This window comes from Dipodomys merriami, unplaced genomic scaffold (genome assembly GCF_024711535.1).
Source record: "Dipodomys merriami isolate MVZ:Mamm:240054 unplaced genomic scaffold, mDipMer1.0.p SCAF_263, whole genome shotgun sequence".
NCBI lineage: Eukaryota > Metazoa > Chordata > Mammalia > Rodentia > Heteromyidae > Dipodomys > Dipodomys merriami.
This window is the reverse complement of record NW_027204082.1, coordinates 689,839-713,314: the sequence shown is the minus strand read 5'-3', so window position 1 is coordinate 713,314 and position 23,476 is coordinate 689,839. Positions and strand designations below refer to the sequence as shown.

The 23,476-nt window shown below is 41.1% G+C and overlaps 1 protein-coding gene and 2 pseudogenes across 1 annotated transcript in view; 1 reads left to right on the top strand and 2 right to left on the bottom strand.

The window, feature by feature from the left end:
• Positions 1–4,247: 4,247 nt before the first annotated feature.
• Positions 4,248–19,295, bottom strand: LOC138837144 (S-methylmethionine--homocysteine S-methyltransferase BHMT2-like; annotated as a pseudogene).
• On the bottom strand, positions 5,505–22,194 carry LOC138837135 (thymosin beta-15A pseudogene; annotated as a pseudogene).
• LOC138837134 (dimethylglycine dehydrogenase, mitochondrial) overlaps positions 22,097–23,476 on the top strand; it is a 63,280-nt gene continuing 61,900 nt past the window's right edge. Inside the window, exon 1 of the mRNA XM_070035924.1 lies at positions 22,097–22,418. Coding sequence (XP_069892025.1) covers positions 22,300–22,418 — 119 coding nt within the window. The 5' untranslated portion in view covers positions 22,097–22,299. The remainder of the gene's footprint in view (positions 22,419–23,476) is intronic.

The following is a 23,476-nucleotide window of genomic DNA, read 5'->3' as shown; positions in this document are numbered from 1 at the left end:
TCTAGGGCTGACTATACAAATGTCAAAACACTGCTGTGGTGCTAAACAGGCCAGCTCTCTTGAAGAATGTCTGACTCGTTCCTTCCTTGTGATTGTATGGGGTTTTTTTGGGTAAAGCTTTGTGGTTGCCTCACTTCCATGATCTCCTCCAATCCTAATTACGTCTCAAAAATTCTTTTTTTTTTTTAGGTCCGGTCGTGGGGCCTGAACTCTGGGCCTGGGCCATGTCCCTCAACTCTTCAGCTCAAGGCTAGCGCTCTACCACTTGAGCCACCGCGCCACTTCCGGCTTTTTTTTTTTTTTTTGCTTATGTGGTGCTGAGGAATTGAATCCAGGGTCTCAGGCATGCAAGGCAAGCGCTCTGCCACTGAGCCACCTTCCCAGCCCCACATCTCAAAAATTCTGTCTCCAAATGTTATTACATGAGTTTAGAGTTCAGCATGAGTTTTGGAGGGGACATTCAATAGCATGGGGCATAGGAACAAGATAAACAAGATAAACATCACCAAAAACTGGATGCCAGTGGCTCATGCCTGTAATCCCAGCTACTCAGGAGACTAAGCCCTAGAGGACTGAGATCTGAAGCTAACACGGGCCAAAGAGTCTAATAGACTCCAGCTCCAATTAATTGGCAAAAAAGCAAGGCTGGAGGTATGGCTTAAGTTATAGAGTGCCAGTTATAAACAAGAAAGCTGAGCAAGCAGGGGACTCTGAGTTCAAACCATGGTATAGACAAAAAGTATCGTCCAATGGGAAAAAAATTGTCCAATAAGTGACCAGGTCAGCCTGGTTTTCAGAAAAAATGTTGTAAGGGCTGGGAAGGTGGCTCAGTAGTAGAGTGCTTGCCTGCATGCATGCATGAGGCCCTGGGTTCCATTCCTCAGCACTACATAAGTAAAAAAGAAAAAAGCTGGAAGTAGTGCTGTGGCTCAAGTGGTAGAGTGCTAGCCTTGAGCTGAAGAGCTGAGGGACAGTGCCCAGGCCGAGTTCAGGCCTCACGACCGGACCCCCCCCCCAAAAAAAAAAGAAAAAAATGTTGTAAAAACATATTTGGCATCTAAAAATTTATTATTTTACCGCTCCCTTTTTATGGCATTGGAAAAAGGATATAAAGCAAATAGTTTACCTATAATATAAGGATCGATCTGGAAGGTTTTAGATAAAGCCATAAATGTTGTATGCGTTGAGGGGGGAGGGAACTGGCAGTATGGGGATCAGATCTGAGAGCTGATCACCAGAAGTTGTTTCAAGGAAGAGAATCTGCTGCTTTGGAAGGGAAGAGTCAAGTTGGGCCTAACAGGTTCCATGTTTAGGGATCATATGTGACCACTCAGAAGCTGTCTGTGTGATGTAGCAAGGCCTGTAGCTCCAATTACCCAGCTTCTCACATCAGCTCTACCAAGAGCACTGTGTTTCTGGGGCATTATATCTACACTGAGAACGATGACTGTCCAGCAGAGGTGATGGCATTAGTGCTAACTTTGCTGCTCTAACTAATCCTCAGCTAGGTGTATCTCCTGCTCATAACACTTGTAAGCCCAAGAAAATGCGATGCAATGGGGTTCTGAATATTTTGAGCCCTTCTTGCAACATCTGAGTGGGTGGGAGAAGGGTCTCAGGCTAAGTTAGTTCCAGACTCCCTTCTGCAAGAGTGGTTCACAATTTGGTTTCATACTTTTCCCATTCAACTTCACCTTCACTGAGGGTAGTTGTGTGCACATATACATTTACTTTTTTCATGATAAAATTTGTTTTCACTTATGGCTTTTCCTTCATGAATTTGTGATCAGTATTGATCCAATATTATACAGATAGTACACAATAAAGCCAATCATAACTCAGCTATTTGGTTTAGTGGAAATGAAGAAGAGGAGTTATAGAAAAAAACCTAGCAGCTAACTTTAAGTTTTTGAAGAGTTACCATTTGGAAGGAACCATAAGTTTGTTTTAGAGATACTCAAAGTCTCATAGGCCAGCAGGTGGAAACTGTTGATGGTAGATTTTCTTTTTCTTTTCTTTCTTTTTTTTGGGGGGGGGTCCGGTCGTGGGGCCTGAACTCTGGGCCTGGGCGCTGTCCCTCAGCTCTTCAGCTCAAGGCTAGCACTGTACCACTTGAGCCACAGTGCCACTTCTGGCTTTTTTCTTTTTGCTTATGTGGTGCTGAGGATTCGAACCCAGGGCCTCAGGCATGCAAGGCAAGTGCTCTACCACTGAGCCACCTTCCCAGCCCTATGGAACAACTTTCTGAGAGTGAGAAGTATCTAAAAAGAAGGAAGTCACACCAGGATTGAAGGATTGATCCATATAAAAGAAAGCTGATTTTTAAAACACTGTACTTTTTTGTTTTTTGTTAGTCATGGGGCTTGAACTCTGGGACTGGGCACTGTCCCTCAGCTGTTCAGCGCTCTATCACTTGAGCCACAGACCACTTCTAATTTTCTGAGCTTATTGCAAATAAGAGTCTCATGGACTTTCCTACCTGGGCTGGCTTTGAACTACGATCCTCAGATCTCAGCCTCCTAGCTAGGATTACAGGCATGAGCCACAGTGCCGGGCTATAACTTACATTTGAGTGAGGTGTTGTGGCACATACTTGTAAGCCTAGCACTCATAAGGCTGAGGTCAGAGGATCATGAATTTGAGACTAACTTGGGATTTGAAAAAGCAAAAATAAAAACAAACCTTAAACTCTACATTGTTTTTGCTTGTTTGTTTGTTTGTTTTTGTTGGTTGTAGGGCCTGAACTCTGGGCCTGGGTGCTGTCCCTCAGCTCTTCAGCTCAAGGTGAGCACTCTACCACTTGAGCCAAGGGCTCTTCCCTTCCAGCTTTTTCTGCTATGTGGAGCTGAGGAATCGAACCCAGGGCCTCATGCATGCAAGGCAAGCACTTTGTCACTGAGCCACCTTCCCAGCCCAAACTCTGCATTTTAGTATATATTTTTAAGAACAACTACAGGAATTTGAAGTCTCCAGACACAAAGAAATTATAAATATATAAGGAATCAAAATAAACACCACAATCTTTAAATTCAGCAACACAAAAATTTGGATAGATCTGAAAAAGTAACAGCTATGTGCAGGATAGAGGCAATGCAGAATAATGACTGGGAATACAGACTCCAGAACCAGACCATGTGGGTTCAAATCCCAATTTATTAACCCCACACTTTGTAGTTGTATGACGTCAGACAAGCTAGTCAGCCACATCAGACTTTAGTTTACTTGAATGTAAGCTGCTGTGCTAAAAAAAACTATCAGCAAGCATCTCAGCTTTAATTGCTGTGAATGAACATACATACACACATACATACACATGAGAGAAACACACAACATAGATCAAAACCTGTAATATAATATATAATTATTACTATGTTCCAAAGAAAGTTTATGAAATTTTACATGCTCAAAATAATAAGAAAAATTAATTTAAATAAAAAATGGTGCCACAAATTGATACACTGCAGAGGTGAAAAAAGAGACGTACAAAACAATAAGTCATGAAAATATTAGACTGAGATAGATTTGACTTTTAAAAAGTTCTTCTGAAACTGTTCACCTATTTTAAATAATCAGAAAGTATTTCATTGAGCATCTATGGTTATGTTAAATATGCTAAATAAGGAGAAAGATAAGAAGTATTTTAAATGGTCTTTGACCTTTGATAGGTTATGTTCTAGCCAGCTAGCTGTCTATGGTTATAAAGACCCATACCAGTAGCTTTAAGTAAAAATTGTCTTTGAAGCATTATAATCATTTGGAATGTTATATACCAGTTCAAGAATTCTGTCATTGCTCAGAACAGTTTTTGCATCTTTCCTATTGGGATTACCTTTGGCACCATAATACAGATCATTTAAGAAAAGTAGACTCATAGCTTTAGTTTAGAGTGGTGCTCCATCTTCCTTAAACACCTAGCTCAGACACCTAAATTATTCATTAGGGTTGGTTCTCAGAGACTTCCCGTTATTTTCAAATGTCAAATTCACCCTGAAAGACAAGTTGGTTAGTCATGATGCTCTTCAGAATAATACAGGGCAGCATTTTTAGACACTTAGTACTCAGTCAAGGGCCTGGCTTACTCCTCTGCATTTTTGGCAGCATCCTGTTCTACATATCCATTGAGCAGAAGTTCAGTATGCATGTGCCAGTTTGAGCTGAAGAGACTGTGGAGCTTAGTGGATGAGAGCAAGGCAGGCTGATGATGATATACAGAAGGAGCTGAGGCCATTTCTTTCTGTTCTGCTGTTTCAGTTTTCTTCCATTATTCCTACATCTGGCTTTGATAGCCAAGGACAGAAAGGGCAGCCTGAGGCTGGCACCAGTGTCTCCCAGTACTCCCTTCTAGCCCTGTGTCTTAACAAACACAGCATTAACCAATTAAAAGATACATATTTTATTTTATTTATATTTATTGTCATAAAGGTGATGTACAGAGGAGTTACAGTTACATAAGTTTGGTAATGAGTACATTTCTTTGAGGACAATGTACCCCTTCCCTTACTCTTTCTCAGTTTCCCCTCTCACATCCCTACCCATGTTGTACATAGTTCATTTTCAACATAGAGTTGTGAATAACCATTGCTGCATTTGTTCATCCTTTGTCCCTCCATTTCTGGATCACCTTACCCTCCCAAATACCAAAAGAAAACAAAAGCAACTAAGAAAAAAACCCCTCATTTTCCATTGATGCATAAATTTTAAATGATTATCTTCAAATATTTGTATGAGGGGTGTTCCAATTTAATATGTCCATTTATGTGTACAATGTATCTTCAGAAGATATATACTTTTTATAATTCCAATGTGTCATATATGTAAATGCATGCATTCGTGTATAAACATTTACAAGTATTTGCATATATGTATTACATAATCAGACTGACTGCAACTTTTGTTTCAATGTACAGACAGAAAAATTGTCCACTTTCAAGGTCTTTTCTCCTCCCATTTTTCTCCTCATAACAATTATAGGTTTCATACTGCCTTTCAGAAAAAAATAATTTTGCATATTTTTATAAGTTACATTCATTCTGAAGTTCTTACAAAGCTCTTTACTCAATACTTTAATGAAAAAGGGAATAAAGAAGACAATATTTATGACACAAAGTGTAGTCCTCAAAAAAATAAGAAGACGTTACAAATGACTATATTAGTGTTTCTTCTTGTGACAAGAAGAGTGGAGTACAAGGTTCCTGGGTACAGATTTGGCACTTAATGTATTTTTGTAGTTGTTTTTTCTCCTTTATTTATAAAACAATGAAGAAATCAATGATTTTGGATGACAAAATGTGGTTCATACTTATTTTTGTTAAAAAAAAAACCCATAAATTTCTGCAAATATCTGTAGGTTTGGGAGTTTAGGCTGCAAGAACTGTTGTACTTTAGTGTAGAGGTGTGTGTGTGTGTGTGTGTGTGTGTGTGTGTGTGTGTGTGTGTGTGTGTGTGTGTGTGTGTGTGTGTGTGTGTGTGTGTGTGTGTGTGTGTGTGTACTGAGGTGTGAACTCAGGGCCTTGCGCTCACCTTTTTTTTTTCTTTGTTGGTTGTGGGACTTGAACTCAGGGCCTGGGCATTGTCTCTGAGCTTTTTTCATTCAAGGCTATTACTTTGAACCACAGCATTACTTCTGTTTTGTTTTGTTTTTTCTTCTGGTAGCTAATTGGAGCTAAGAGTTCTGAAGGACTTTCCTGCCCAAGGTTGGTTTTGAACCATGATCCTCAGCTCTCAGCCTCTTGAGTAGCTAGGATATAGGCATGAGCCACTGGTGTCCAGCTTGCACTCACTTTTTGTGTGTGTGTGTGTGAAAATACCATACAGAGGGGTTACAATTAGCACTCACTTTTTTTATTTTTAATGCTTTATTGTAAATGAAAATTAAGAGACTACAAAAGTATTATGAAGCAGAAGGCACATATTGTAGGTTAAACTGACTCACGCTGTAGGGGGCACAAGGACCACACCCACAAAGGTCATCAGTAGTGAGATTACTGACAACATGTCATCTACCATCTGAAATTTCACTTTAAAAACAAATTTAGAGGGACACTGGCTACTGTTGACCTCTTAGCCAGGGAATATAGAAGAGAAATCATCTACAGGTGCCTCAAGTCTCCACAAACACATAGTTTTACAGAAATAAGCCTAAATTAAGCAAGAATGTCAGGTGATGTTGAAGCTTGCTCTTGAGAGGCAATCTGCATTTTAGGAAGTTTGATCACATTCTTTCTCCTGCTGGATAGTTTCCTTTGAAGGAAGAGTGTTTTTTTTCCTCAGTATTAGTTTTCTTCAGTTTTGATCTGTCAAACTTCTCCACTTCGGACATGTCTGGCTTATCACTCATCCTGACTGGAGGCCTGGTGGCTCCCGCGAGGACGCTGGCAGAGGTAGAACGCTGGCTGGCTCCGAGCCTGTTGGGTAGCACTCACTTTTTAATTAATATTTAGGAAATACTTCTACTAACATAATACCTGCAAGAAATGTCTTCTCTTATAAGTGTGTTCTAGATAAAAAGTTTGGCTAAATAATTTGGTTCCCACTTTTAATACAGTGTACACAAGGCAAATTGTTTTCATTCAAAAAATGGAGACTGCTTCAGTAAAATGACTAAAGAAATAGAAAATGAATTAAATATAGAATGGCACTGAATAAAGAAGACAATACAGCAGAAGTTATGGGAAGGAAATGGAGAGAGAAAGAAAAAGAGAGAAGGACAGAATAAGATATTAGTAAGTTAAAACAATATAATAATTCAGGAGTCCCCAAGAAAAATATCTTTAATAATAAAGTGATAGTAACAAATAGTATAATTTAGAATCTGGAAAACCTCAGAGAAGGTAAAGGCCTGTAATTTTTCTTTCAGCAATGAAAAGGGAAGTTAAATTAAAAATTCTTGGAAAGCCAAATGTTATACAAATACAAAGAGAGTTAGTCCAAGCATGAAACAAACTGAAACAGAGCATGAATTTGGACAACAGATGAAATGTAACAGAAGAGAATCCATTTGACCTTGATGCTGAGAACATTCTCCTACAAGTGGCTCAAGTTGTGTAAAATAGAATTATTTCTCTGTTTCCATGGTTCCAGAAACACCACTTTGTTCTGCAGTGAATGTTTAGAAAATATAACATTGATGGTTTTATGAGAGGCACCAAGAGGCACTGGTAACAAATATCAAAACGAGGCACAAGATAGACACTACACCGAAGTTTCAAAATACATGGCCAAGAACTCACTCTCCTGACAGTGCACTGGAAGATCTAGTTCAAAGCACGGTGGGTCAGAATGGTGAGGGAAGAGGGTGCTGTCACACTGGAATCAGACTATACTCCCAGAGTTGGCATAACGGAGTGATATTTTGACTCAAAAGAGAACCAGTTTGAGCATAGTTAAAAGCTGTCCCAAAGGGATCATAAGGAAGGACAGTAGGGCCCCCCAAATAAGGTATATCTGGAAAAGTCAGAGTCTCAGGGGGAAGTGGCAGTCTGGGAAAAATACCCATGGCACAAAAAGAGAGCAATGTTCCCCAGGAAGCCCCTCAATAACAAAAGTTCTCAGGCTCTGAGACTGCAGTCTCTATTAGAGTGCCAGTCAAGCAATGGGAAGGGATATTTGAAAGCATAGAAAGAAACAACGTATAATTCTTGCCTTCCCTGGCTTCCTGCCTGTTCAAGCCTTCTGCCAGACCAAGCCTTTTGCCAGACCAAAAATGTTTTAAGTTTGAAATATGTTCTGGGTTTTATTTTATTTATTTATTATTTTGTCAGTCTTGGGGCCTGAACTCTGGGCCTGGGCACTGTTCCTCAGCTCTTCCGCTCAAGGCTAGCGCTCTACCACTTGAGCCATAGCACCACTTTCAGCTTTTTCTGCTTATGTGGTGCTGAGGAATGGAACCCAGGGCCTCGTGCATGCAAGGCAAGCACTCTACCATGGAGCCACCTTTCCAGCCCTGGGTTTTGATTTTATATCCAACTGAATATTCTTTCTTTCTTTCTGTCCTTCTGCTGGGGATTGACCCCAGGGCGTTGTATACTCTGGACAGGCACTCTATCTATCTGTGAGCTACACTTTTAATTACAACCTTGAGACAGTGTTATATAATGATAGTGCTCAGAAATGTCTTGAGGGCAACTCAATATTTTCAAACAGGGACAAAGAAAGGCATTTACCCACTGAGAAGGTTTAAAGGAATAGAGGGACACAAAGATCATTGTGAGTTCTGATTCTGTTTCATGTGTTTAGCATGTCAATTAAAATATTATAAATGTTTTTACCTGGTTTTAAATTTTTAGATTCAGCATACAACTAAACCAAGCTTGGAAGATTTGATTATAATTACAGAAAGGAATATAGAAGCTAGAAGCCTTAGTGATATGAAAGTAATAGTACGATTTAAAGATGCTAAGAAGTAGAGAGAGAAGCTTAGAAGAAGCAATTCATCTGTGTGTGTGTGTGTGTGTGTGTGTGTGTGTGTGTGTGTGTGTGTGTTGGTATTGGAGCTAGAACTCAGCCTTGTGCTCTTGCTTTGCTTTATTGCTCAAAGATGACCCTCTGCCATTTGATCCTCCATTCCTGAACTCTTACATGTTAATAGGCGATATTTAAAGTCTGTCAGATTTGTCTGCCTAGGATGGCTTCAACCAGAATCTACATATCTCAGCCTCCTAGGTAGCTCAGATTATAGACATGAGCCCCTGGAGCCCAGTTCTTATTTTATGAAGAATGGAGTCAAAAGATTTTGCTTTATATTGATGAGTAAAGAAGTACGTAGTTGCTGTGGCTCATACCTGTAATTCTAGCTACTAGGGAAGAAGAGATTGGGAGCATTGTAGTTTGAGGCCAGTTTGAGAAAAAAATGGTAAGAGATGTTCCTTCCTCCATCTCAACCAATAAAAATCTGGATGTAATTGTGAGTGATTGACATTTCAGCTCTTCAGGAAGCATAAATAGAAGGGTTCTGGTCCAGCATAGATATAATATTCAAGATTCTATTTGAAAAACAATGAAAGGAAAATGGCTGAGGGTCTGGTTCAAGGGATAAAGCATCTGCTTGGCAAGCACAAGGCCCTGAGTTCACACTCCAGCATTGCAAGAAAGAGACAAAGGAAGTGGAGGAAGGAAGAGGCAGAAGAACAGAAGAAGGTGGAGGAGGGAAGAGGAAGGAAAAAGGAGGAGGAAGGAAGAAGATGATAGAAGGTAGTAATTACATAGTAGGGTCCCTTAGGAAACAATGACACTTCTGGGAATGGAGCTAATGTCAGAAAGAACAGTTTTTGCTTTACATTTTACATTTATTGTGTGTGTGTGTGTGTGTGTGTGTGTGTGTGTGTGTGTGTGTGTGTGTGTGTGTGTGTGTGTGTGTGTGTGTGTGTGTGTGTGTGTGTATGTGTTTGCATGTCAGTTGCGCTTTTTGCTCAAGGCTACCATTCTTGAGCCACAGCTCTATTTCCATTTTATATTTTATACATTTACATTTTGTACATCCTACAGTTTGATTTTTCATTATTATGTGCATGGATGGTGTTCAAAACAGCAAAGAAAACAAGATTTAAAGAAAAACAATATGAATGCTAATCTTGTTCTAATCCAGGGTTTGGTGTGCATGTCCAAACTGTTTCCCCAGCTGCTATGTTTTTCTGAAGCTGCTGGCAAAAACCATATTCTGGGGCCAGTTCCTCTGCAATTGCTCTGATGTGGTAGAGCTCAAATCCACAGTGCCTGCCAATGTACCTGACCCCCAGCTTGTAGACCTCTAGGGCATATTATTGAATATCCAATCAGGTGTCAACTCTGGGCTCTAGTGCTGTAATGTAACAGCCTGTTACAGTCACCATCGCCCCCTGCTTCTTTTCCTCCTTTTCTTTTTAAGACTGGGTCTCATTATGTAGCCTTGAACTCTGCCTCAATCCTTTCAAGTACTGAGATTACATTTTCAAATGATAGATGCTCATATGGACATTTTTTTCTAATTAAAAAAACTTTAAGCTTTAAATTTGCATTATTCAGAAAACTTAGTGGGTTAATACCAAATGTTTTTATTCTGTGCATTCTCATAGTATAAGATTGCATGAATTTTGTAGTCGGACCTTTGGCATAATGGGAAATACAGAGACCTCTATGTATGCCTGAGATTACCAAAGGGATACTCTGGGATCCAAAAATCCTCCTTTGCCACAGTCAGGTGTATGAGAAAGCCCAGGGCCTACACCATGAGGTGAGCTTGTAGCCCAGAGACCCTGCTTCATGAGCTTCATTGTCTGCAAACTGTCCAGTGGCCCAAATCAGCAGTTGACACCAACAATGCTAGCCCCTGTTCAGAGAAATAAAGATGTTTTATATTCATTTATCCATTTGTTTATTTACTTATTTTCAGACTAAATTCAGGGCCTTGAGTTTGCCAGGCGGGCACTCTATCACTTGAACTAAGCCCCCAAACCATTTTTATGGTGATTTTTTTTGATGTAGCATTTCCCTTTGTGCCAGGGCAGACTGAATTGTGATCCTCCTACTTGTGCTTCCAGGATTCAGTGGGAATGACAAGTATGCACCACTGTTCCCAGTGTTTCTTCTGTGCATAACAGCCATGTACCTGTGCTTGGCCATTGCATGAAATGGGGTTTTACCAACTCTTATATCTGTGCTAGTCTCAAACTATGATTTCTTGATCTCTGCTCCCAACTAGCCAGGATTATAGGTTTGAACCCTTATTCTGGACTTACTCTTTTTTGTTTGTTTGTTTGATCATTTTGTTTTATTAGTAAGTAGAAGCTACATTAGAAATGAGCAATCCCAAGATTTACATATAAACAGATTCCAATTAATTCTTTTCTTTCCTTTTTTATTCATATTTCTTTCATAACGTTAAGCAAACTTTGCAAAATTTCTTTTTCTCCAAATATTTCTTTATTGAGATTAAGTGATTACATAAATTTCATACTACTGTGGCATTGTTATACTTAGCTAAAATCATAAATACCTTTTAGCCTTCACAATGATAATCATCATTATCTTAATCTACAAAACTTACAAACTCTACAAACTTTAAGAATACAACTATTTCTACTAAATCAGATGACATGTACATTTATTTCCTTTTGCTTAGTGTCAGCTGTTACCTCTTTCTCATTCCCTCCCTCCTGTCACCACCTTTGAGTTGCTTAGTTCACTTTCATCAATGTCCAGTGCAGCTGGTGTGTCCCTCTGCTGTATGTTTTCACCCATTTCCTGAATCTGTGCCTTCCTCCTATCTTCCCTCAGATGTGCACGTGTATACCCATATATGAGATAAAGAGTATAGAGTCATCTAAAAACAATACAATAAATTAAGAAGTTCTTTGTTTCCTTGTCTTTGGGGTTCTTTTCAGTCTGTATTAGTTTATGCTCATAAGAAGAGGTGCTTGGGTATTACAATTTGATGTTATTCTTCTGAGACTGGTCTCTTTTGGTTTCACTGTGTATGACTATCTTGAGTTCTGTTTACTTTGCCCATCTTGTTGTGTTTGAATCTGACATCCCCATATCATGGCGACCATGTGCTGTTTGTCTCTCTGATCTTGGCTTATCTGGCTCAAAATGATTTGTTCTAGTTCTATCCATTTCCCTGTGAATGCCATTATTTTATCCTTTCTAATACGTTGTTAAATTTTTGAAGCCATATTACTTGCTTCCACCAGCTTCACAGTGCATTCTCCTGGTGTCAAGTCATGCATGTCCCCTTCCAGGCCTATGTACATGGTCACTGCCCCAGGCTTCCCTGCTTCCTTTAAGACTTCCATGGCCCACACAGCTTCTTCCATTAAGGGAAATGTCACTTTTTTCTATTGCTTCTAATTTAACGTACTATTTTGGATGGTAGAACACAAATGTTGCAAAAGTTATAAAAATTATCAAGTATATAATATGTGATAATACTAAGTAATGTGTTCCCAAACCAGTGGACTAAACAATAGCTTTCTGAGTAAATATTTTAATTCCTTCAACTATAACATACAGATTTTCATTCAAGGGTTATTGTCTAGTGAAATGACTTTGTAAAACAAAAACCATGCTCACCCAGTTCCTTTTTTAATGATGGCATCTTTTTTTTGGGGGGGGAGATCTGGTTGTGGTGCCTGAACTCTGGGCTTGGGCGCTATCCCTCAGCTCTTCAGCTCAAGGCTAGCTCTCTACCACTTGAGCCACAGCGCCACTTCTGGCTTTTTTCTTTTTGCTTATGTGGTGCTGAGGAATCAAACCCAGGGCCTCATGCATGTAAGGCAAGCGCTCTACCACTGAGCTACCTTCCCAGCCCATGATGGCATCTTTGAAATTGTAGTTTCAAAGGATTGAACTTTTTACTTATATAAACTTTATGGAACTTGAAAATCTCCAAAAAATAATTTATCATGCATTATATTTCAGAGTACTCTTATGTCTCTTCTAGTTGGATATTCATAAGTGTTCCATAAAGAAGTAGGGAGGGTGAATTTCCCAGACAAAAAGATTGAGCCACGGCATAGGACACACCCACTTGGTGTCCTTGCCAACTGTGGACAGGACATCTTCTCTTGCGAATCCATATCAGTTTCAGAGGTGCCTCCCCAAACCTGCTTCAATGCCATAATGGAAAAGCTGACCTTAAGGTAAGTGGAGAAAAGTCAGCAGAAATTTTCCTGTTTCCTCTCTCTCATTCTTTCTTTCACTTTTTTTTTTTGTACTAGGGATTGAACTGAAGCCCATGTTCTTGCTATCCAAGTACTCTCAAATGGTTGAGAGCTTTTTAGTTAATTTTTCAGATAGGATCTCACACATTTGTCCCAGCTGGTCTCAAATGTGATCCTCCTCCCCATCAAAAGCAAGTAGGTGGAATTACATGCACAGCTGATTCTCTCTTCAGTCTTAGGAATTTGCAAAAGCCAAGTGCACACGTGTAAGGAATGATGAAGGGAATCAAAAGAGACATTCCCAAATCATCTAAGCTGTGTGGTTCACCCATCTGGGGAACAGCTGCAGTGATACATGATGTCTCTGCAGATGAGTCTTCCAGGGGTTCGGTGAGGCAAGGGCAATGCTGGGCCTTGGGACAGTTGCTGAGGCAAGATTTGCATTACAGTGAGAGGAATCATTGAGGGAAATAGCAGTTGGGTCACTGTTTTCCTGTTCAAACACTTGAGTTGAGGGCGTGGCCCTATAAACAATAACAATGGTGTTGATAAACAGGAAATGAGGTGCTGTGAGTTTTCTTTTTGAAGGCAGTGGGAAGAGAATATTATGGTTATTTGTGTGCAATTAGGGACCCATTGTAATGAATTGGATATGAAGTTTTCCCCAGAAGGCTCAGGTGTTGAAAGCCTAGTCACTAGCTTGTGGGTCTAACCATGGAGAAGTTACAGTTTATAATAGCTGTATTCCATCTATGGATCAATCTGTTGATGGTTTCCCAATCGGATGATATCATTGAGAGGTGCAGGGAAGTGGCCTTGTTAGCGGAGATCGCTCATGGGGACAACCCTCTGAAGGATATACTGTCCATGGCTCCTTCCCTTTTCTCTTTCTGCTTTCTGACTGCCATGAACCAAGTCACCTTGAGCTAAAGAGCTGAGGGACAGTGCCCAGGCCCAGAGTTCAGGCTCCACGACTGACCAAAAAAAAAAAAAAAATCCTGGGCCCAAATCAATCCTTCTTCACTTAAGTTGATTTTTCTCAGCAGATTGCTACAATGATGAGAAGTTCTGACTGATTGTTTAAAGTGTTCCTTGTGTGTGTTATAGGTTGAGGGAAAGCAGAAAAATGGAGTGATCAAGACCTGCATGCTGAAGGAGAGGGCAACTACTTAGTACTGAGGATTGTTGGGGGCCTGGATGAGCCTGAGCAGCAGCTACTTCCTAGGCTTCGATACTTCACTATCTTCAGCCCACCCATAGCACCTTCCAGCCTCTCCCTTGCAGAGCATGCTTCCAGAGCCACTGCTCCCTTCCTCTCATCCCATACAGCAGGATGAATCAGGCTCTACAACTATCCAGACCTGAGAAAGCCAAAAGTGGGGCTCAGACCTCACTTGGCTCTGCCCTTTGGCCTTAGAGAAATTGTACAAACAAGTAATGTTGGTCTGGACTGTGGTGCACTCAAACAAACCTTTGCCCATCCACATGGTGGAAACAAAGATACCCTGCAGTCCAATACCCTAGTGAAAGTTGAAACTATGAAACTTCCCTTGTGAAAATAGCCTTAATCTTATTCCCTGAATACCAGGTTTACCTCTGCAATCAAGAAGTCCACGTTTTCCCTGGCAAAAACTCCTGGTTGTACTCAGAATTATTTTTTTAAGTTCTAGTTTCATCCTTATGGTATTTGTACATGGACATCTGGCAGAATCCTCCTGCCACCAAAGCATCACCTTCACCAGCCACTTCCTTGGCAAGGTCATAGGCAGTGGCATTTATGTCTTCCCACTGAAATGAGAGAACAAGAGTTCAGCCTAGAGCCTGTCATTTAGATGTGGAATACAACAGATAACAGGGATCCGTGAGAATTAAGTCATACAAGTTACTCCTTTATGAGGAAAGCAGCAGAGCTGGGCACAATCTTTTCTGAGAAGGGTGACTTTAGATTCTCATTATTGTTCTTGCTACAGGATTTTGTGGTTGCTAGGCCAATGCTCTACCACTTGAGCCATACCTCAAGCCCTGCTTTTTGCTGCTTAACCAGAGATGGAGTCTCTTGAACTTTTTTTTTGAACTGCAGTCCTCCAGATCTTCACCTCCTGAGTAGCTAGGGTTATAGGCATAAGCCACAGGCACCTGGTTAGGTTAATAACTCTTTATTGGTTTGCCTCCCATATTTAACCATGAGCTTCTTTAAAATAATGTTTATGCCTGTGTATGATCTTTCTATCTATGCTAGATATGGCCCATTGGCTGTAACAAAGCACATTGACTCTAACTCAGAAATATATAACATTTATTGGCACCCATCAAATGTTGGTTTGTTAAATGAACAAATGTGTATTAACATTTACAACTATTAGCACCTTAAAATATTTTACAGTATTTCCACATTCCCCATCTCATCTACTCTGCCCAATAGGTCTATCAACATAACCACTATTATTTTCTCCATTTGTAGAGAAAAAGCCAATGCTTAATAAGAGTCTTTCATAAAGTTATGCTGCCAATAGGTGGCAAATTTGGAAATTACACCTAATTTCACTTCTGGACTAGTACTGCCTTCCTTGACAGACAAAACAGAAAAGGCACAATATCCTTTGTATAACTAATTTAAAGATTTTTTTTTTTAAAAAAAGCACAATGTGAAATGAGAAGGTGAAAGTAATGTCTGCCAAGAGTTTTTTTCTTTAAAAAAAAATACATTGGAAGGAAAGTCCTGCCTTCCCAGTGCCCTGTTCTGGTCTGGTCCTATTCTCTCCTCTATCTAAAAGGGCCTGAAAACCTTCTTTATTTAGGTTATTTTTGTTTGTTTGTTTTTGTGCTGGTCTTGGGGCTTGAACTCAGGGCCTGGATACTGTTGCTGAGCTGCTCTTGCTCAAGGCTAGCACTTTACCACTTGAGCCATAGCTTCACTTCAGGATTTTTAGGTAATTTAGTGGAAATAAGAATCTCACAGACTTTCCTGCCCTGGCTGATTTTAAACTGTGATCCACAATTCTCAGCCTTCTGAGTAGCTAGGATTACAGGCATGAGCTACTGGTGAATTCATCAGCATTGTTTGTAGATTTTGTCATGAAATGTCTAAAACATCAGGTCAATCTTTTAGCTTCTTGAGAAGAGAATTTATTTGTGGTAGATGGACAGATACTCTCTCCCATCCTGTCTCATTGGTTTACCTTGTTTTCTACATTGTCCTCCCTGGCAGAAAAGGTGAATGTCTGCATGACATTTGATCCTGTTCTCAAGAATTCCATGTGAAGCTGATGAACTGCAAAGGATCAGGGTGTTTTGTGTGTTTTTTTTGTTTGTTTGTTTGTTTTGTTAGTCGTGAGACTTGAACTCTGGGCCTGGGTGCTGTCCCTCAGCTCTTCAGCTCAAAGCGAGCACTCTAACACTTGAGCCACAGTGCCACTTCCAGTTTTCTGATGGCTTATTGGAGATAAGAGCCTCACAGACTTTCCTGCCCAATCTGGCTTTGAACCAGATCCTCGGATCTCAGCTTCCTGAGTAGCTAGGATTACAGGAGTGAGCTGGTGCCAGCTAGGGTGTTTTCTAATTAAAATTTGAAACTAAAGATCACAGAGGTGCCCTCTCTCTCTCTCTCACTCCCTCTCTCCCTCACCCCCCCCCCCCAGCAGCCCAGCAGCTAATTCACTCCTATCTCTTTCAATCAATCCAGTTTTCAACCCAATACTGATGGAAAGTCATACATTTTATCAGGAGAATTTAGGATAGAATGGATGGCTCAGAGCAGCCTCAAGGCCTGATGGGTTACATGCAGAGATGATGGCCTGGTTTGGTTGGTCCACTGGTCTCTTGGGCTATAGCAGTTTGTTTATGTACCAGAAGCATTGGCACCTCACAGAAAAGAAAAGATGTGTCTCCCACAGCAGGCTAGGTCAACAACAAGCATGAGGGAAACCAAGAAATAACCCGAATGATGTCCTAGACTTCTCTGAGAGTCATCCCTGTTTCTCTCCCTGCCCACCATCCCCCCATCATGTTCATTTTTTACGCCATATCTTTATCCTTGCTCCTTTAGCACTTCTGGGTTAGCAAAAAGAACTTCCAAAATTAAGAACTTCCAAAATTAAGTATAAGATAGCACCAGAAAGATCCTTTGTGTCTGCCACAGAACTCTGAGTATCTGGTGGGGCAGTGGTAATGGCTGTGGGGTACTAATGCCACTCACATGGGTTAGGTTATCAGTCCTTACAACTGGTTACATCCTGCCCCATGTGACAGATGAAAGAAGGAGCCACAGAGACACCAAAGGACTTGTTTAAGATCATATAACTGGTCTGTAGAGACCAGGACAGGCCCCCATGTTTGTCTGATATGTGATGCTCATATGAATAAAATCAGAGGGACTCAAAATTACATTCCCAGCTCATCTCATTCTTTGGCTTTATTTTTCTACTTTAATTTAGGAATGCAGAGCAAAGAATAGACTTAAAGTTCCAATTTGATCTTACCAACCCATCCATGCCAGTTTCTTCCTTCATTTCTTTTTATTTTCCAGCCAGGAGGATGATGCAAAACTGTTCATTTCTTTGAATCTCATCCCTAGAACATGCCATCTGTGCTTTTAGGTTGGTGACAGTCATTAATCACTGTAGTAAGTTACCTTACCACTGTTACAGAATGTGCTCCAGTAGGCAGGATAAAATGAAAGCAGTAACAAGTTTTGCTATTTTAAGGAAACACTTGAATATCAACAAGGTAAGTATTCATGGAATAAAGTCTAAATGTATTATTTTAACAATACTTATACAAAAAGATACACGTATGTGTGAGTGAGCAAGAGAAAGAGGGCAAAAGGGAGAGAGAGGGGAGAGAAAGAGGGGAAATAGAGAAAGAAGAAAAGAGAATAGGGAAAAGGCAGAGAAAAGGCAGAGAGAGGGAGGGAGAGAGAGAAATATATATAGAGAGAGAGAGAGAAAGAGAAAGTCCTTTTTTTTCAACATATACTTTCCATATCTTGACAACTTTTCTAGTAGCACAGTCCTATTTTTTCTAGTCTCTGAGCTCATTTTCTAAAGCACTCTATCTACTATTTTGAGCTGCAACTCCACTTCCAGTTTTCTGGCTAATTGGGAAATAAGAGTCTCATAGGTTTTGCTTCCTCAGGCTGGCTTCAAATTTCCATCCTCAGATCTCAGCCTCCCGAGTAGCTAGGATTACAGGCTTAAGCCACCAGCTTCCTGCTTTAATTCCTTGTTTAAGCAAAATGTCACTTAAACACACATTGAGTCTTAGGTGATTTGGGCACCAGCCTGCATTTGGATCCTCCACCACAGCTTTTGGAGTCCAGACCCCACCTTCACATAAGTGCTCTTCTCTAGAGTGAATAGAAAGCTGCCATCTCCAACCACAGCCTCCCCATTGTCCAGATGCTCCAAAATACCCTGGAGAAGATAAAGGAAAATCATCTAAGCTCTCCTCACGCCATCCCACCTGTTTTTAATGATTCTTTAAAAGCAATTTCTAGTTTTAGGAAAGTGGTGTTATACTTTTAGAGCTCTGATCTCATTATAATTGTGTCTAATTGTGTTTGAAAGATTGAGCATGCTATCTTTCCTGGCTAAGCCAAGTACCTATTTTGTGTAGTCAAAAGAGCTGAGGCTATTTCTTCTTAATTAACATGCTCTCTGGGCCAAATTATAGTTGAAGAGCTGATTCCCTGATCTTTATTTGTTCTGTCAATTTGTTTGTGATGACCTGGTTTGGTGGTCCCACTAATACACATTCTCATTTCTTTGCTGATGTGTTTTGTTGGGGGAGACAATGTCTTCAACTTAAAAAACGAAAACAACTCCCACGCTCCCTTGCAGCTGAGCCTGGCCATGTATTACAGCTTTGGCTAATGAGACATTGGTGAAAACAGGCTGAGGATTTTGGGAAAAGTTTTGTTTTCCTGATACAGATGCCTACTCCCTTTCTTCTTGTCCCTTTTATCCTTCCTGACCAAACATCAATATAATGCCTGGTGGTACAGCAACCATCTTTCTGTCATGCCACTAAAAGCTACATGCTAGAAATCAATTGGTTAAAGAGCCTCATTCCTCTCCTCTCCTTTTCTTTCTTTTCTGTCTTCTTTTTGTCAATATTGGGAATTGAACTCATAGTCTTACACTTTCTCAGCTTCCTTGTTCATGGCTTTTGCTCAATCACTTGAGCCATGCTTCTAGGCTAGCTTATTTATTTCAGAGATGGAGTATCATGGATTTTTCTACTCAGGCTGACTTTGAACTGTGATCCGCTAGACCTCAGCCTCCTGAGATGCTAGGATTACAGTTGTAAGCCACACAAGAGCTTGATTTCTTATGGATATCCCGTAGTGATCTCAACACCCATGATGGCCCACTTCTAGACCTCTTGTTAAGAAAAGCAAACCTTATATTGTTTCAACTAAGAATCAGAGTTGCACATGGGATAATTCTAGAGAGAAAAGCATTGCTATAGTGTCCAGTTCTCAGGGTTACATGAGGTGTATCAATTAAACATTTTTCATGGCCATTGGGTTACTGAAATGGTCAAAAGTCTACTGAGTTCTGCCCTGAATGATCTCCCAAAGCAGCCAGAGCCAACCTTGCCTGACCGTCTCTGTTTGGGATCAAAGCTCCTTTGCACCTTGCTTGACTTTGGTATCTTCATCCCTGAATCTACTTGTGCCACAGTATCTGGTTAAGTACCTGGCTCTTCATTTGATTGTCATATTTGTTTCTATCCCTACCACCTCTTCTAGCATCTGACCAAAGGCAGATAACTAAACTATGTCAGTAGTTTAGCAGAGAGACAGGACTGTTTGAAAATATCATGTGTGTCCCATATGCTAGAATTTTCATCCTGAGGAAGAAAAAGAGAAGGAAGGTAAAAAAAAAACACAAAAAAAACAAAAATCCACTGCATATTTCCACAGAAAATTAGCCAGAGATTTAAGAATATCCTTCATGATATCAAGCAAAAGTTGAGACATTTTTATTTCTTATCTGGAAGTTTTCCAACATTTTAAAGTCATCATTTTGTTTCACAGCAAAAATATCTCATTTACAAAGATTTGAATTTGGAGCAGCCTTTACCCCTCCCTTCCTGTTACATTCCCACTTAGTGGATTACTGCATTGGGTGTGCTAATGACAGCTTCAGAACATGTATAATAGAGTGCTGTGGTTTAACTTGTAGTATGTTGCTTTTTCTTTTTTTGCAGTTTCGTTCTTAAAAAATTAAGTAATTGTACAAAGGAGTTTCAACCAGACAGATTATTAGTACAATGCATCTCGAACAATGTCACCTCTTCCATCATTCTTCATCTTTTCCAATCCCATCTATACTTTCAAGTTATATGGTTCCATTTTCATATGTGTACATTGAATATAATAACTGCATTTGCCAACCTTCCTCTCTTTGATCTGCCCCCATTCCCTTGCTTTTCCCTGCCTGACAAAAGCATATTTTAGCTTCCAGGTACTTTGTGAAACTGTTTGGTAGTTGCTCAGAGGACTTACACCATTGGAATCCTCCCCTAATAAGACTATGTTTTAGTCAATTTGTGTGTATATAACTCAGTATGTGTTTTCATACATATTTATATTTAGATCTAACTTCCAAATATGAGAGAAAATATGCATCATTTGTCTCTCTACATCTCACTTAACAGAATTTTTTAGGTTCATCCATTTCCCTGCGAAGACATAATATTCTTTCTGATAGATAAGTAAAATTCTATTATATCAAAATTTCATTATGTAAAATTCCACCTATCAACTACATTTTCTTGATCCATTTATCTATTATAGGGCATCTGGGCAGTTTCCGTAGCTTGACTATTGTGAATACTGCAACAATGAACATGGATCTGCGGGTGGCTTTATTATATCCTGACTTGTAATATTCTGGGTAGATGCCCAAGAGTAGTATTGCTGGATTATAGGGAAGTTCTATGTTTAACTTTTTTTGGTGGTGGTGTTGGGGCGGGGGGGTAATCTCCAAACCACCTTCCAGAGTGCTTGTATTAATTAGTACTATTTTCATTCCACCCTTCTCCTGTTCAGCAGTGAACCTGCTTTATCTGACCATGAGCTCTGGGGTTCATTTACATCTGTTTGCAGATTTCAACACCTAGGATAAAGATGTCCATTTTCAGAGCAAGTGTGCACCTGCTCAGAGAATAGCTTCAGCCTGTGATAGGAGGAGGCTGTGTCTGCCCAAACTAGCCCCCATGTGCTCATGGAGGTGTTGTCTAAGGCAACTACATGGATTCCTAAAATGTACCTGATAGCTAGGAAGAGAGGTGAGATTAGTTCCTTCCCAGTACCCTCTAAATCAGTAGGTACACATTAAAATGGACCAGCATGTGACAATCTTTCTGTTGAAAGAGCGGAATCCTCAAAAGAACTGAACAGGGACAGAGCAATTTTCAAACCTTTAAGGAAAAATGGACTATTAAAAAGAAGTGTAAAAAAACACCCATAGGATTAGAAAGATTTAGTAAAAGAAGTCAGCACTGTCTCTTATCTTCTTAGTAACCTTATTTTATGCGAATTCCACATTGTTACTTATAATCAAGAGAACATATCTGAAGACTTAAAAAAACACCTATAGTTTGCATCTCATATAACTGTTATTTTTATTGTGTCTCTCAGGGTTTTGTATAGCTTGGGTCAGTGACAGACACATTTCATCTTTGCTAACATTGCCAGAATGCCTCACCTGCTCTCAGTTGTCTTCATGGCTACCTACTAATTGATGGAAATTTATTTTATTTAAAGTTCTTTATTACTTGCACCTTGACTATTTCTCTTTGTGGTGTTACTAAGCCAGTGGTTCATGTCTCTATGCCTATATCTCACCACTCCTCCGTTCTGGATTATGAGGCTCAGGTGGATTGCTTTGAGAGGTGCTGGGATGTTCTTGCTCCAGGTTCATAGCCTTTCTAATTTTGCTTAGTTATCCACAATCCCCTCCCCCACAGTCCCAACACAGGGGACCAGGAGTTGAGAACTGACAGCTTGGTGATGAAGACAGAGAGACCCAGCACCCACCACTCCTGAGACTTGGGAGAGGGGGTGTTCTTGGTGATTACAGACCAGCCAGGGACTCCCAGAGCCTGGCTGCCACTTTTGTCAAAAACAGAGAGAAACTTGGGACCAGCAGGGGTGCTAGGTGGAGAACCATGGGGGTTGCACGGGGGTTCCAGCGTGAGCTGGGAAGTTCTTCCACCAGATCAGTGACCCTGCGCCAGTCGCCTGACTGTGTTTCTATTTCCTAACCCGAAAAGTACCCTGTGCAGTGCTTGGCTCTGAGTAAGGGCTCCATGCACGTTAACCTCCTCTTGACTGGATAAACCGAGGCTCCGAGCCCGCTCTTACCCCCCCCCCCCGCCCCCTTGCTAAGGACTCAGGGTTTGGCCAGGTGGATCTGAACTTGAGCGGCTCAGAGAGCAGCGATCAGAGATTCGCAAAGGAAACAAGGAAGGAAACTCACCTTGGTGCGGGGCCTCCGGCTGCTGTCACGGTGCCGTGGTTCTGAGGGCGCAGATCCCCGGGCACTCTGGTGTCCAGGGTCCCGCCCCTTGCTGGGGGTGGGGAGAGGGTCTGACCGCGGAGGCGCGGGGTCAGTGCCGCAGGCTTCCCGGGGCGTCGCAGCAGGTGCCCGCGCGGATGAGGTGCCTTCAGCCTGGCCTCCGGCTCGCCATGCTCCGCAGGGGCGTGCAGCGGCTGCGGGGGCTCCCGCTGCCCAGCTGCCCCGGGCGCCTGCGCTCGGTGGGCAGCCCAGAAGGGTGAGTAGGGCGCCCGGCCAGCGGCCGGCCGTGGGGCTGGGAGCTGGTGGTGGGTCAGCCTTCAGAGTTAGGAGCGATTCAGTCTCCGCGAAACAGGCTTGAAATTGCCCCACTGAATGATCAGCTAATTACAAAGGGAAACCGCATGGAAAGAAAGGCTCCTGTGTGCCGACCCTCCAGCCCCCTGCCCTCCCCAGGCCACAGCGAGTGCGGGCTTCTATCCATGAGACCTGGTGTGGGAAGGAAGCACAGGCTCAAGTCAGCTTCTCTGATTGACTTTCACTTTATCTTTTGAGTTCTCCCTTGTCTTGGAGATTGTTTCATATCACCCTATGTTGATTGCTCTTTAAAAAAATCAGCTGCTGCATAGTTTTTCATCCTGTCAATATTCCCACCATAATTAAACAGTCCATTTATTAACATTTAGACCGTTTCTAGTTGCTTGCTTGCTTCTTGCTTCTCTCTCTCTTTCTCTCTTGTCCTTCCTTCCTTCCTTCCTTCCTTCCTTCCTTCCTTCCTTCCTTCCTTCCTTCCTTTTTTTTTTTTTTTTTTTTTTTTTTGGGTCCGGTCGTGGGGCCTGAACTCTGGGCCTGGGCACTGTCCCTCAGCTCTTCAGCTCAAGGCTAGCACTCTACCACTTGAGCCACAGCGACACTTCCGGCTTTTTTCTTTTTGCTTAGGTGATGCTGAGGAATTGAACCCAGGGCCTCATGCATGCAAGGCAAGCGCTCTACCACTGAGCCACCTTCCCAGTCCCTCTTTCTTTCTTTCTTTCTTTCTTTCTTTCTTTCTTTCTTTCTCTCTTCCTCTCCTTTCTCTCTTTCTCTCTCTCTTCCTCTCTTTCTCTCTCTCCCTCTCTCTCTTTCTTTCTTTCTCTCCCTCTCTCTTTCTCTTTCTCTCTCTCCCTCTCTCTTTCTCTCCCTCTCTCTTTTTCTCTCCCTCTTTCCCTCTTTCTTTCTCTCCTTCCTTCCTTCCTCTTTCTTCCTTCCTTCCTTCCTTTCTTTCTTTCTTTCTTTCTTTCTTTCTTTCTTTCTTTCTTTCTTTCTTTCTTTCTTTCT